Source organism: Oncorhynchus tshawytscha, linkage group LG08, assembly GCF_018296145.1.
Source record: "Oncorhynchus tshawytscha isolate Ot180627B linkage group LG08, Otsh_v2.0, whole genome shotgun sequence".
Taxonomy (NCBI): domain Eukaryota; kingdom Metazoa; phylum Chordata; class Actinopteri; order Salmoniformes; family Salmonidae; genus Oncorhynchus; species Oncorhynchus tshawytscha.
Genome location: NC_056436.1, coordinates 6075508 through 6090730, shown reverse-complemented (window position 1 = coordinate 6090730; position 15223 = coordinate 6075508). Strand labels below are relative to the sequence as shown.

Here is a 15223-nt window from a genome sequence, read left to right as displayed (position 1 = left end):
CACACACACACACACACACACACACACACACACACACACACACACACACACACACACACACACACACAACACACAACACACTACACAGGCAGCCACAACACACTAGAAACTGTATTCAACACACACACACACACACACACACACACACACACAACACACTAGAAACTGGATTCAACACACACACACACACACACACACACACACACACAAACTGTACACACACACACACACACACACACACACACACACACACAGCCACAACACACTAGAAACTGGATTCACCACACACACACACATCCTGCCACAACACACTAGAAACTGTATTCAACTACACACACACACACACACACAGCTGTCCTGCTGTCAACACACTAGAAACTGTATTCAACTGCTGTCACACACACACACATACACACACACACACACACACACACAATACAACAGACTAGAAACTGGATTCAGAAGAGAATACCACTACTGAGGTTATTTTAATTATTTTAATCTCTGTCCTGCTGTCCTGCTGTCCTACTGTCCTACTATCCTACTGTCCTACTATCCTACTGTCCTACTATCCTGCTGTCCTACTATCCTGCTGTCCTGCTGTCCTGCTGTCCTACTATCCTGCTGTCCTGCTGTCCTGCTGTCCTGCTGTCCTACTGTCCTGCTGTCCTGCTGTCCTACTATCCTACTGTCCTACTATCCTGCTGTCCTACTATCCTGCTGTCCTGCTGTTCTGCTGTCCTGCTGTCCTACTGTCCTACTGTCCTGCTGTCCTGCTGTCCTGCTGTCCTGCTGTCCTGCTGTCCTACAGTCCTGCGTACTGGTGCCTATAGGGTGGTCATGCTTCAGGCTCATCCTCAGCTCACATACTCTCTATCGACTCGACCAATCACCAGACAGCACACGCACCATCACACTCCCTATCAGCCAATCACCACACACCACACGCACCATCACACTCCCTATCAACCAATCACCAGACAGCACACGTACCATCACGCTCCCTATCAACAAATCACAGCACACGCACCATCACACTCCCTATTACCACTATCACACTCCCTATCAATCACCACACAGCACACGCACCATCACACTCCCTATCAACCAATCACCACACAGCACACGTACCATCACACTCCCTATCAACCAATCACCACACAGCACATGCACCATCACACTCCCTATCAACCAATCACCACACAGCACACGCACCATCACACTCCCTATCAACCAATCACCACACAGCACACGTACCATCACACTCCCTATCAACCAATCACCACACAGCACACATACCATCACTCTCCCTATCAACCAATCACCACACAGCACTCCCAACCAATCACCACACAGCACATACCATCACATTACCACACGCACCATCACACTCCCTATCAACCAAATTACCCACATCAACCAATCACCACACAGCACCATCACACTCCCTATCAACCAATCACCACACAGCACACGCACCATCACTCTCCCTATCAACCAATCACCACACAGCACATGCACCATCACACTCCCTATCAACTAATTACCACACGCACCATCACACTCCCTATCAACCAATCACCACACAGCACACGCACCATCACACTCCCTATCAACCAATCACCATACAGCACACGTACCATCACACTCCCTATCAACCAATCACCACACAGCACACGTACCATCACACTCCCTATCAACCAATCACCACACAGCACATGCACCATCACACTCCCTATCAACTAATTACCACACGCACCATCACACTCCCTATCAACCAATCACCACACAGCACACGTACCATCACTCTCCCTATCAACCAATCACCACACAGCACGCGGACGCACGCACGCACTCGCACCATACATTGGTCATAATGATGTCATCACGTTGTTTTATCTGTTTAACCACATAGCATACTGCAATGACTTTTAGACTTTCCCAGGTTTCTGTTTACTCCATGTTTGCACCATTTTCAACCAATCACCCACTCCCTCCCATCACCTCTCTCTCTCTCTCACTCTCCCTCACTCCCTCCCTCACCTCACTCTCTCTCTCTCTCTCTCCTATCTCAATCACCTACCCTCTCCCTCTCCCTCCCTCTCTCTCCCTCTCCCACATCCCTCTCCTCTCTCTCTCCCAGCACCCTCCATCCCTCTCTCTCTCTCTCCCTCACTCCCTCTCCATACATTGGTCTCTCCCTCTCTCTCTCTCCCTCTAGCCTCTCTCTCTCTCTCTCTCCCTCTCCCTCCCTCCCTCTCTCTCCTCCTCCCTCTCCTCTCCTCTCTCTCCCTCTCCCTCTCCCTCCCTCTCTCTCCCTCTCCCCTCCCCTCTCTCTCTCCCTCTCTCCCTCCCTCCCCCCTCCCTCTCTCTCTCTCTCTCTCTCTCCCTCCTCTCCCTCTCCCTCCCTCTCTCTCTCTCTCTCCCTCTCTCTCTCTCTCTCTCTCTCTCTCTCCTCTCTCCCTCTCTCTCCTCTCTCTCCCTCCCTCTCTCTCTCTCTCTCCCTCCTCCCTCTCCCTCTCCCTCCCTCTCTCTCCCTCTCCCTCTCTCTCTCTCTCCTCCCTCCCTCCTCCCTCCCTCTCTCTCTCTCTCTCTCCCTCCTCCCTCTCCCTCTCCCTCTCCCTCTCCCTCCCCCTCTCTCTCTCTCTCTCTCTCTCTCTCTCTCTCTCTCTCCCTCCCTCTCCCTCCCTCTCTCTCTCTCTCTCTCCCTCCTCCCTCTCCCTCTCCCTCCCCCCTCCCTCTCTCTCCCTCTCCCTCTCCCTCTCTCTCTCTCTCTCTCCCTCCCTCCCCTCCCTCCCTCTCTCTCTCTCTCTCTCTCTCTCTCTCTCTCTCTCTCTCTCTCTCTCTCTCTCTCCCTCCCTCTCTCTCCCTCTCTCCCTCTCTCCCTCCCCCTCTCTCTCTCTCTTCTGCTATTTTCTCTCCACAGCACTGTTACTGGCTGAAGGTAAGTCGTCTCGCTCTGTCTCTCTCTCTCTATTTTCTCTCCACTGTTACTGACTGAAGGTAAGTTGTCTTCTCCCTGCTGATGGCTCTCTGTATCCTGTTGCTGTGATTTGAGGGGGGGTTGGAGGGTCCCAGTGAGCTAACTGGTCTGGTTTGAGGAGGTATTGGAGGGTCCCAGTGAGCTAACAGGTCTGGTTTGAGGAGGTATTGGAGGGTCCCAGTGAGCTAACTGGTCTGGTATGAGGGTGGATTGGAGGGACTAGCTGCCTGCATGCTGGTCTGGTATGAGGGGGATTGGAGGGTCCCAGTGAGCTAATTGGTCTGGTTTGAGGAGGGATTGGAGGGTCCCAGTGAGGTAACTGGTCTGGTATGAGGGGGGATTGGAGGGTCCCAGTGAGCTAACTGGTCTGGTTTGAGGAGGGATTGGAGGGACTAGCTTCCTGCATGCTGGTCTGGTTTAAGGAGGGATTGTAGGGTCCCAGTGAGCTAACTGGTCTGGTATGAGGGGGATTGGAGGGACTAGCTGCCTGCATGCTGGTCTGGTTTGAGGGGGGATTGGATTGGGGGTCCCAGTGAGCTAACTGGTCTGGTTTGAGGGGGGATTGGAGGGTCCCAGTGAGCTAACTGGTCTGGTATGAGGGGGGATTGGAGGGACTAGCTGCCTGCATGCTGGTCTGGTTTGTGTCTGTTCTAATGTTTGAGAATGTTATAAAACATTAGAGAGAAATAGTATAGAGAAAGTTAGAGCCCAGAGTCTTAACATTTTAAAATGTTTCCATTTGACTAATTTAGCAGGCGCTCTTATCCAGAGCGACTTAGTTAGTGAATTCATCTTTAGATAGCTAGGTGAGACAAATGAAATTTATTTATATAGCCCTTCTTACATCAGCTGATATCTCAAAGTGCAGCCTAAAACCAGCCTAAACCCCCAAAACAGCAAGCAATGCAGGTGTAGAAGCACAGTGGCTAGGAAAAACTCCCTAGAAAGGCCAAAACTTAGGAAGAAACCTAGAGAGGAACCAGGCTATGAGGGGTGGCCAGTCCTCTTCTGGCTGTGCCGGGTGGAGATTATAACAGAACATGGCCAAGATGTTCAAATGTTCATAAATGACCAGCAGGCTCAGATAATAATAATCACAGTAGTTCTAGAGGGTGCAGCAAGTCAGCACCTCAGGAGTAAATGTCAGTTGGCTTTTGAGTTGTCAGTTGGCATTGAGTATCTCTACCGCTCCTGCTGTCTCTAGAGAGTTGAAAACAGCAGGTCTGGGACAGGTAGCACGTCCCAGGTAGCACGTCCCAGGTAGCGCGTCCCAGGTAGCGCGTCCCAGGTAGCGCGTCCCAGGTAGCGCGTCCCAGGTAGCGCGTCCCAGGTAGCGCGTCCCAGGTAGCACGTCCCAGGTAGCAGGTCCCAGGTAGCAGGTCCCAGGTAGCAGGTCCCAGGTAGCACGTCCCAGGTAGCACGTCCCAGACAACCACATATCACAGTCAGAGTAAGACATTTTTTCCTCAATAAAGTAGCCATCTCTCTTCCTCCCCTCTCCTCTCTTCTCTCCTCTTAAGATGAGGGAGGACTATTTATTTTTCATGAGCGTGGCCTTATTTCTATTACAGCATATTGGATGACTGTCATTCATTTTCCATTCATTCAGCTCAATGTAACAGCGATAGGTTTAGGCTACTACCTGATTCTAGAATGTTCCCTGTACCCCTTATGAGGTTGATACAACCTAGACTATGAATGTTTTACAACTTGGTGCACACAGGTCGAGTTAACATTTTGAGGTGACAGACAGTGACATGGACAGACAGACCACCTTTCACACTCTTGCCTGCATCTAGTTGATCTAGGGGTGTAATCATTAGTCCAACAGTTGCAAACGAGAGATTCTATTGGACAAATTCAGGTATGTTCATCCCCGTTTCGTTCCGTTTGCTTCCGTTTTTAGAAACGTTTCTCGGGAATCGGCAGAATGAATACACCTCTATTCACGGGTAAACACAGTTCACTTTCATAGAAGCCACGTTGTATTCCTTCTGGCATCTATTCTCTCTCCTCCTCTCACCTTTTCCATTCGTTTGTGGACTTCAATGCACAACCCATCAGCTGGATGTGACCAGGCAAAAAAAATACAACTTTCCAAGCCAAACCATATCATAACCGCTGCACACTGCCTACATTGTTGTCACCATATTAGCTGAAGTAACCTCATACTCAACATAGCTAATAGAACTAACGTGTTAGTAAACCTGCTATAATCATGAAGTAACGTTACAGTGTACAGTCAGTAAGCAGTCTAGCAGTTACACCGTGTGTGTTTGTGTGTGTGTGTGTGTGTGTGTGTGTGTGTGTGTGTGTGTGTGTGTGTGTGTGTGTGTGTGTGTGTGTGTGTGTGTGTGTGTGTGTGCAGTGGACAGGGATGATAGAGGAACAGAGAGGACAGGATGAGAGAGGAACAGAGAGGACAGGATGAGAGAGGAACAGAGAGGACAGGATGAGAGAGGAACAGAGAGGACAGGATGAGAGAGGAACAGAGAGGACAGGATGAGAGAGGAGCAGAGAGGACAGGAGGAGAGAGGAGGAGAGAGGACAGGATGAGAGAGGAGCAGAGAGGACAGGATGATAGAGGAACAGACAGGACAGGATGAGAGGAGCAGAGAGGACAGGATGAGAGAGGAACAGAGAGGACAGGAGGAGAGAGGAGCAAAGAGGACAGGAGGAGAGAGGAGCAGATAGGACAGGAGGAGAGAGGAGCAGAGAGGACAGGAGGAGAGAGGAGGAGATAGGACAGGAGGAGAGGACAGGTTGAGAGAGGAGCAGACAGGACAGGATGATAGAGGAAGAGAGAGGACAGGAGGAGAGAGGAGCAGAGAGGACAGGATGAGAGAGGAGCAGAGAGGACAGGATGAGAGAGGAGCAGAGAGGACAGGATGATAGAGGAACAGACAGGACAGGATGAGAGGAGCAGAGAGGACAGGATGAGAGAGGAACAGAGAGGACAGGAGGAGAGAGGAGCAAAGAGGACAGGAGGAGAGAGGAGCAGAGAGGACAGGAGGAGAGAGGAGCAGAGAGGACAGGAGGAGAGAGGAGCAGACAGGACAGGAGGAGAGAGGACAGGATGAGAGAGGAGCAGACAGGACAGGAGGAGAGAGGACAGGATGAGAGAGGAGCAGACAGGACAGGAGGAGAGAGGACAGGATGAGAGAGGAGCAGACAGGACAGGAGGAGAGAGGACAGAGTGAGAGAGGAGCAGAGAGGACAGGAGGAGAGAGGAGCAGACAGGACAGGAGAGGGGGACAGGAGGAGAGAGGAGCAGAGAGGACAGGAGGAGAGAGGAGCAGAGAGGACAGGATGAGAGAGGAGCAGAGAGGACAGGAGGAGAGAGGAGCAGAGAGGACAGGAGGAGAGAGGAGCAGATAGGACAGGAGGAGAGAGGACAGGAGGAGAGAGGAGCAGACAGGACAGGAGGAGAGAGGACAGGATGAGAGAGAGAGACAGGAATGAGAGAGGAGCAGAGAGGACAGGAGGAGAGAGGACAGCAGAGAGGACAGAGAGGACAGGAGGAGGAGAGAGGAGCAGATAGGACAGGAGAGAGGAGAGGAGACAGGATGAGATAGCAGAGACAGGAGGAGAGAGGACAGGATGAGAGAGCAGACAGGACAGGAGGAGAGAGGACAGGATGAGAGAGGAGCAGACAGGACAGGAGGAGAGGACAGGATGAGAGAGGAGCAGACAGGAGGAGGAGCAGACAGGACAGGAGGAGAGAGGACAGGGGGAGAGAGGAGCAGAGAGGACAGGAGGAGAGAGGAGCTGACAGGACAGGAGGAGAGAGGACAGGAGGAGAGAGGAGCAGAGAGGACAGGAGGAGAGAGGACAGGAGGAGAGAGGAGGAGAGAGGACAGGAGGAGAGAGGAGCCGAGAGGACAGGAGGAGAGAGAGGAGGAGAGAGGACAGGAGGAGAGAGGAGCAGAGAGGACAGGAGGAGAGAGGAGCAGAGAGGACAGGAGGAGAGAGGAGGAGAGAGGACAGGAGGAGAGAGGACAGGATGAGAGAGGAGCAGACAGGACAGGAGGAGAGAGGACAGGATGAGAGAGGACAGGATGAGAGAGGAGCAGACAGGACAGGAGGAGAGAGGACAGGATGAGAGAGGAGCAGACAGGACAGGAAGAGAGAGGACAGGATGAGAGAGGAGCAGACAGGACAGGAGGAGAGAGGACAGGATTAGAGAGGAGCAGACAGGACAGGATAGAGGGATGAGACGGAATGAAAGGGAAGTGACAGAGGATCACTCTCTAACAGAGACAGAACAGAGAGCAGTGGTTCACTTTGTCCAGCACTTAGGCTCTGTGATAGAATCGTCCTTAGTGTTTGCCCCATCCACGTGGAACTGTAGTGTACGATGACATTATTTTTGCTTGTTTGAACAATGTGTTTAAAGAGCTTCTGCACGCAATAAAGGAAATATTGACCTTTAGAAGGAGTGGTTTGATGTGGTTGCATTTTATCCAGTGCCTGCACAGTTCAACAAGATGAGCTCAGCTTATTAGGCTCAGTCTCACTCCCTCTCCTCTCCTCTCCTCTCCTCCTCTCCTCTCCTCTCCTCTCCTCTCCTCTCCTCTCCCTCTCTCTCCTCTCCTCTCCTCTCCTCTCCTCTCCTCTCCTGTCCTCTCCTCCTCTCCTCCTCTCTCTCCTCTCCTGTCCTGTTCTCTCTCCTCTCCTCTCCTCTCCTCTCCTCTCCTCTCCTCTCCTCTCCTCTCCTCTCCTCTCCTCTCCTCTCCTCTCCTCTCCTCTCCTCTCCTCTCCTCTCCTCTCCTCTCCTCTCCTCTCCTCTCCTCTCCTCTCCTCTCCTCTCCTCTCCTGTCCTGTCCTGTCCTGTCCTGTCCTGTCCTCTCCTGTCCTGTTCTCTCTCCTCTCCCTCTCCTCTCCTCTCCTCTCCTCTCCTCTCCTCTCCTCTCCTCTCCTCTCCTCTCCTCTCCCTCTCTCCTCTCCTCTCCTCTCCTCTCCTCCTCTCCTCTCTCCTCTCCTCTCCTCTCCTGTTCTCTCTCTCCTCTCCTCCTCTCTTCTCCTCTCCTCTCCTGTCCTGTTCTCTCTCTCCTCTCCTCCTCTCTTCTCCCTCTCCTCTCCTGTCCTGTTCTCTCTCCTCTCCTCTCCTCTCCTCTCCTCTCCCTCTCCTCTCCTCTCCCTCTCCTCTCCTCTCCCTCTCCTCTCCTCTCCTCTCCTCTCCTCTCCTCTCCTCTCCTCTCCTCTCCTCTCCTCTCCTCTCCTCTCCTCCTCTCTTCTCCTCTCCTGTCCTGTTCCCTCTCCTCTCTTCTCCTCTCCTGTCCTGTTCCCTTTCCTCTCCTCTCCTCTCCTCTTCTCTCCTGTCCTTGTCTCTCCTGTCCTTATCCTCTCCTCTCCCTCTCCTCTCCTCTCCTCTCCTCTCCTCTCCTCTCCTCTCCTCTCCTCTCCTCTCCTCTCCTCTCCTCTCCTCTCCTCTCCCTCTCCTCTCCTCTCCTCTCCCTCTCCTCTCCTCTCCTCTCCTTGTCTCTCCACTTCCCACAGATGTCCCTAAGTTCTCATCAGAGGAAGAGGAAGCTAAGCGGATCGCAGAGATGGGGAAGCCAGTGCTGGGGGAACACTCCAAACTGGAGGTCATCATCGAGGAGTCCTACGAGTTCAAGGTACGGGACAGTCTGTTACTCCAACTGTCACTCCAACTGTCACTCCAACACACGCACGCACACACACATACACATACACACACACACACACAGCTAAACACTCTCACCATCAAAGGTTGAAGTGTGTTTTTAAGACTCCCCATCAGAGCCAGCGGATGAATGAATTCAGTTGATGTTGCTGCCATCATGTGGAGAATCATGTGAACTTCATGTCTTTGTTCTAATCTCAAATCAAATCAAATCAAATTGGGTCTGGCAGTACACATATTTAGCAGATGTTATTGCGGGTGTAGAGAAATGCTTGTGTTCCTAGTGCAGTAATATCTAACAATTCACAACAATACACACAAATCTAACAAATATAAGAATGGAATTAAGAAATATATACATATTAGGATTGATATTGTCCAAACTGTAATAATAATGATAATAATAATAATAATAATAATCCAACCCACAGCTGTAATCAGATTGGTATAGTCCAAACTGTAATAATAATAATAGTAATAATAATAATCCAACCCCCAGCTGTAATCAGATTGGTATAGTCCAAACTGTAATAATAATAATAGTAATAATAATAAGCCAACCCCCAGCTGTAACCAGATTGGTATAGTCCAAACTGTAATAATAATAATAGTAATAATAATAAGCCAACCCCCAGCAGTAACCAAATTGGTATAGTCCAAACTGTAATAATAATAATAGTAATAATAATAATCCAACCCCCAGCTGTAACCAGATTGGTATAGTCCAAACTGTAATAATAATAATAGTAATAATAATAATCCAACCCCCAGCTGTAACCAGATTGGTATAGTCCAAACTGTAATAATAATACTAGTAATAATAATAATAATAATAATCCAACCCCCAGCTGTAACCAGATTGGTATAGTCCAAACTGTAATAATAATAATAATAATAATAATAAGCCAACCCCCAGCTGTAACCAGATTGGTATAGTCCAAACTGTAATAATAATAATAGTAATAATAATAATAATAAGCCAACCCCCAGCTGTAACCAGATTGGTATAGTCCAAACTGTAATAATAATAATAATAATAATAATAAGCCAACCCCCAGATGTAACCAGATTGGTATAGTCCAAACTGTAATAATAATAATAATAATAATCCAACCCCCAGCTTTAACCAGATTGGTATAGTCCAAACTGTAATAATAATAATAATAATAATCCAACCCCCAGCTGTAACCAGATTGGTATAGTCCAAACTGTAATAATAGTAATAATCCAACCCCCAGCTGTAACCAGATTGGTATAGTCCAAACTGTAATAATAATAATAATAATCCAACCCCAGCTGTAACCAGATTGGTATAGTCCAAACTGTAATAATAATAATAATCCAACCCCAGCTGTAACCAGATTGGTATAGTCCAAACTGTAATAATAATAATAATAATCCAACCCCCAGCTGTAACCAGATTGGTATAGTCCAAACTGTAATAATAGTAATAATCCAACCCCCAGCTGTAACCAGATTGGTATAGTCCAAACTGTAATAATAATAATAATCCAACCCCCAGCTGTAACCAGATTGGTATAGTCCAAACTGTAATAATAGTAATAATCCAACCCCAGCTGTAACCAGATTGGTATAGTCCAAACTGTAATAATAATAATAATAATCTAACCCCCAGCTGTAACCAGATTGGTATAGTCCAAACTGTAATAATAGTAATAATCCAACCCCCAGCTGTAACCAGATTGGTATAGTCCAAACTGTAATAATAATAATAATCCAACCCCCAGCTGTATCCAGATTGGTATAGTCCAAACTGTAATAATAATAATAATAATAATCCAACCCCCAGCTGTAACCAGATTGGTCCAAACTGAGATGCTATAATAATCAGTTAAATACATGGTCCACCAAGGGAGCCTCCAAGTCTCTGGACAAAAATAGTGCACTAGATTGAGAGTAGGGTGCATTTGGGATGCAGCCTGAGTGTATTTCCTATGTGCCTTTTCCCTCAGAACACAGTGGACAAGCTGATCAAGAAGACGAACCTGGCTCTGGTGGTGGGCACCAACTCCTGGAGACAACAGTTCATGGAGGCTATCACAGTCAGTGCAGGTAAACACCAGTTCCTAGACCAGTCAGTACAGGTAAACACCAGCTCCTAGACCAGTCAGCACAGGTAAACACCAGCTCCTAGACCAGTCAGTACAGGTAAACACCAGTTCCTAGACCAGTCAGCACAGGTAAACACCAGCTCCTAGACCAGTCAGTACAGGTAAACACCAGCTCCTAGACCAGTCAGCACAGGTAAACACCAGCTCCTAGACCAGTCAGTACAGGTAAACACCAGCTCCTAGACCAGTCAGCACAGGTAAACACCAGCTCCTAGACCAGTCAGCACAGGTAAACACCAGCTCCTAGACCAGTCAGCACAGGTAAACACCAGCTCCTAGACCAGTCAGCACAGGTAAACACCAGCTCCTAGACCAGTCAGCACAGGTAAACACCAGCTCCTAGACCAGTCAGCACAGGTAAACACCAGCTCCTAGACCAGTCAGTACAGGTAAACACCAGCTCCTAGACCAGTCAGCACAGGTAAACACCAGTTCCTCCTCCACACAGCACAGGTCCCACTCTTGTGGACGTCATGTGAGGGAGAAGAGGAAAATGGTTGATACATTGTGATCGTAATCGTTCACCATCTTTTACAGGTGTTATACACCAGACAGTATGTGTTAGGTCTAAGGGGAGCCAGGTAGCGATCAGAGCACTCAAAGAAAGAGGATATTTAAAATTTAAAAAATACATTGTGACAAAAAACATAGATCTTTGATCGTTGAGTTTTAATTGTTATATATTATAATATATATGTTCTATATGTATATATGTGATATATGTATATATGTATATATGTATATATGTGATATATGTATATATGTGATATATGTATATATGTATATATGTATATATGTGATATATGTATATATGTGATATATGTATATATGTATATATGTATATATGTGATATATGTATATATGTATATATGTGATATATGTATATATGTATATATGTGATATATGTATATATGTGATATATGTATATATGTATATATGTATATATGTATATATGTGATATATGTATATATGTGATATATGTATATATGTAACTGTGGAGTGTGTTGTTGTTGTTGTTCAATCTAGGTTAACGTCCTATGTTCCGTCCGGCCCGCCCGCCCCCGTTTCTATGTTCCGACAACACTAAAACTGTCCCGTTGGATGATTCATTTATTTTAGGGTGCGAAAAAAGACATTCCCCTGATGTTTACAAGAATGTTCCTGGAACACATTTCATCTGCTCTTTAAAATGTTCCCAGAATTTTTCATTTACATTGTGGGAACAGTCTGTTGGGAACAGTCTGTTGGGAACAGTCTGATGGGAACAGTCTGATGGGAACAGTCTGATGGGAATTTATTTTGGGAACATTCCCTGATGTTTGGGAACAGTTCCTGGAACACATTTCATCTGCTCTTTAAAATGTTCCCAGAATTTTTCATTTACATTGTGGGAACAGTCTGTTGGGAACAGTCTGTTGGGAACAGTCTGATGGGAACAGTCTGATGGGAACAGTCTGATGGGAACCGTCTGTTGGGAACCGTCTGTTGGGAACCGTCTGTTGGGAACCATCTGTTGGGAACAGTCTGTTGGGAACCGTCTGTTGGGAACAGTCTGTTGGGAACAGTCTGTTGGGAACCGTCTGTTGGGAACCGTCTGTTGGGAACAGGGAACAGTCTGTTGGGATGGGAACCGTCTGTTGGGAACCGTCTGTTGGGAACCGTCTGTTGGGAACCGTCTGTTGGGAACAGTCTGATGGGAACCGTCTGTTGGGAACCGTCTGTTGGGAACAGTCTGATGGGAACAGTCTGTTGGGAACAGTCTGTTGGGAACAGTCTGATGGGAACAGTCTGTTGGGAACAGTCTGATGGGAACAGTCTGTTGGGAACAGTCTGATGGGAACCGTCTGTTGGGAACCGTCTGTTGGGAACTGTCTGTTGGGAACAGTCTGATGGGAACATTGTAGGGACGTCACGAAAGATGTGTCCCCCCCCCAAAAAAACACAAAAAACGGTTTCCTTGTTTCTTTTAGAGTGAAAATAACGTTCAACTGATGTTGAAAGAACGTTCCCAGAACACATTTTTACATTATTTAAAAAAAGTTCCTAAAACATTTTATTTAGGTTCTGTGAACATTGTGGGGATACGCAAAGAGATAAACAATAAAACTGTCCAGTTGTGCTGACATTCAGATAATGTTTTGTATCAGAGGACACAAAACATTCCTTTTGATGTTGACAGAATGTTGACAGAATGTTGACAGAACAGCCATTCTGAGTTCTTTAATAAAAGGTTCCCAGACATGTAATTAGCATCTGGGAACAGTGTGGTTACCTTAAAAGAGATGTTCAGTTGTGATGACATTCATACAATGTTTAAGTTAGGTTGCAGAGGACATTCCCTTAATGTTGTAAAAAAAACAACGTTATTTAAAGGTTTCCAGAACATTTAATTAAGTTAAAGATATAAGGCAATGTAACACTTAGAGTACCAACCAAACATGTTGCCTTTTAACGTTGTATTTACGTTTGAGCTGATCTTAATAGCTTTAGTAATATGTAAAACAAAATATATAATAACGTCAACAAGACATGTTGCATGCTGTCAAACATCGGAAACGTCGGAGACGTCGGAGCCATCGGAGGCATCGGAGACATCGGAGCCAGAAGGAGACATCGGAGACATCGGAGCCAGAAGGAGACATCGGAGACATCGGAGCCAGAAGGAGACATCGGAGCCAGAAGGAGACATCGGAGACATCGGAGCCAGAAGGAGACATCAGAGACATCGGATCCAGAAGGAGACATCGGAGACATCGGAGCCAGAAGGAGACATCGGAGACATCGTAAACATCGTAAACATCGGAGACATCGGAGACATTGGAGACATTGGAGACATCGGAGACGTCGGAGCCAGAAGGAGACATCGGAGACATCGGAAACATCGGAGACGTCGGAGATATCGGAGACGTCGGAGACATCGGAGACATCGGAGCCAGAAGGAGAGAGCGAGACGGACGCGATGTAGAGAAGACGGCTAGACTTTCCTTAGCCACGGAGAGGAGACATTTCTCCCTATGTCACCGCTCCTCCGCAGTCTCTTTAGCTCCACACAGTCAACTCCTGGAAGGCCCTCCCTCTGTCACTTTGGTATTCAAATATTTAATCCCGATGGCTCTCTGTATTATTTAATGAGCTCCCCACTGAAAAATGTATGTCCCTCACATGACCTGCCACTTTGAATCATTCCAGCACCCACCTATATATACACCTAGGCCTGTCTAACCTCCTGCCAGCACCCACCTACATATACCTAGGCCTGTCTAACCTCCTGCCAGCACCCACCTACATATACCTAGGCCTGTCTAACCTCATGCCAGCACCCACCTATATATACCTAGGCCTGTCTAACCTCCTGCCAGCACCCACCTACATATACCTAGGCCTGTCTAACCTCCTGCCAGCACCCACCTATATATACACCTAGGCCTGTCTAACCTCCTGCCAGCACCCACCTATATATACCTAGGCCTGTCTAACCTCCTGCCAGCACCCACCTATATATACCTAGGCCTGTCTAACCTGCTGCCAGCACCCACCTATATATACACCTAGGCCTGTCTAACCTCCTGCCAGCACCCACCTATATATACCTAGGCCTGTCTAACCTGCTGCCAGCACCCACCTATATATACCTAGGCCTGTCTAACCTCCTGCCAGCACCCACCTATATATACCTAGGCCTGTCTAACCTCCTGCCAGCACCCACCTATATATACCTAGGCCTTTCTAACCTGCTGCCAGCACCCGGCTCTGCGTCCCACCTAGCCCCCTGCCCAGCTACCCTCCATGGAGGCCTGGTGTTGGCCGTGGGGAACTGGGCCAGTCACTCACAGTACTTGTCAGGCTACCTACCTCTGTTGAGCTATGAGTCTATGTTCCTGTTAGAGTGGATTAAACACATTGAAAAACAGGACATAACTATGAAATACAACCATCTGCTGTTATGAAATATTCCTCAATGTGTAATAAATTAAAATGATTCTCTTCCTTCCCCTTGATGTCATTCCTCTTTCCTATCTCCCCCTCCTCCATCACAATCCATCACATTCTGTCCCCCTCCTCCATCACAATCCATCACATTCTGTCCTCCTCCTCCATCACAATCCCTCCATTCTGTCCTCCTCCTCCATCACAATCCCTGCATTCTGTCCTCCTCCTCCATCACAATCCATCACATTCTGTCCTCCTCCTCCTCCATCATGATCCCTCCATTCTGTCCTCCTCCTCCATCACAATCCATCCATTCTGTCCTCCTCCTCTGTCATCACAATCCCTCCATTCTGTCCTCCTCCTTCATCCCAATCCCTCCATTCTGTCCTCCTCCTCCTTCATCACAATCCCTCCATTCTGTCCTCCTCCTTCATCACAATCACTCCATTCTGTCCTCCTCCTCCTCCATCACAATCCCTCCATTCTGTCCTCCTCCTCCTCCATCACAATCCCTCCATTCTCTCCTCCTCC

At 48.0% G+C, this 15223-nt stretch overlaps 1 protein-coding gene across 1 annotated transcript in view; it reads left to right on the top strand.

Annotated features, from left to right (window-relative positions):
* LOC112239860 (sodium/calcium exchanger 3) overlaps positions 1-15223 on the top strand; it is a 175795-nt gene that overhangs the window by 138866 nt on the left and 21706 nt on the right. The window contains exons 4-5 of the mRNA XM_042325125.1: positions 8483-8601; positions 10604-10703. Of these exons, the coding sequence (XP_042181059.1) occupies positions 8483-8601; positions 10604-10703 (219 nt within the window). The remainder of the gene's footprint in view (positions 1-8482; positions 8602-10603; positions 10704-15223) is intronic.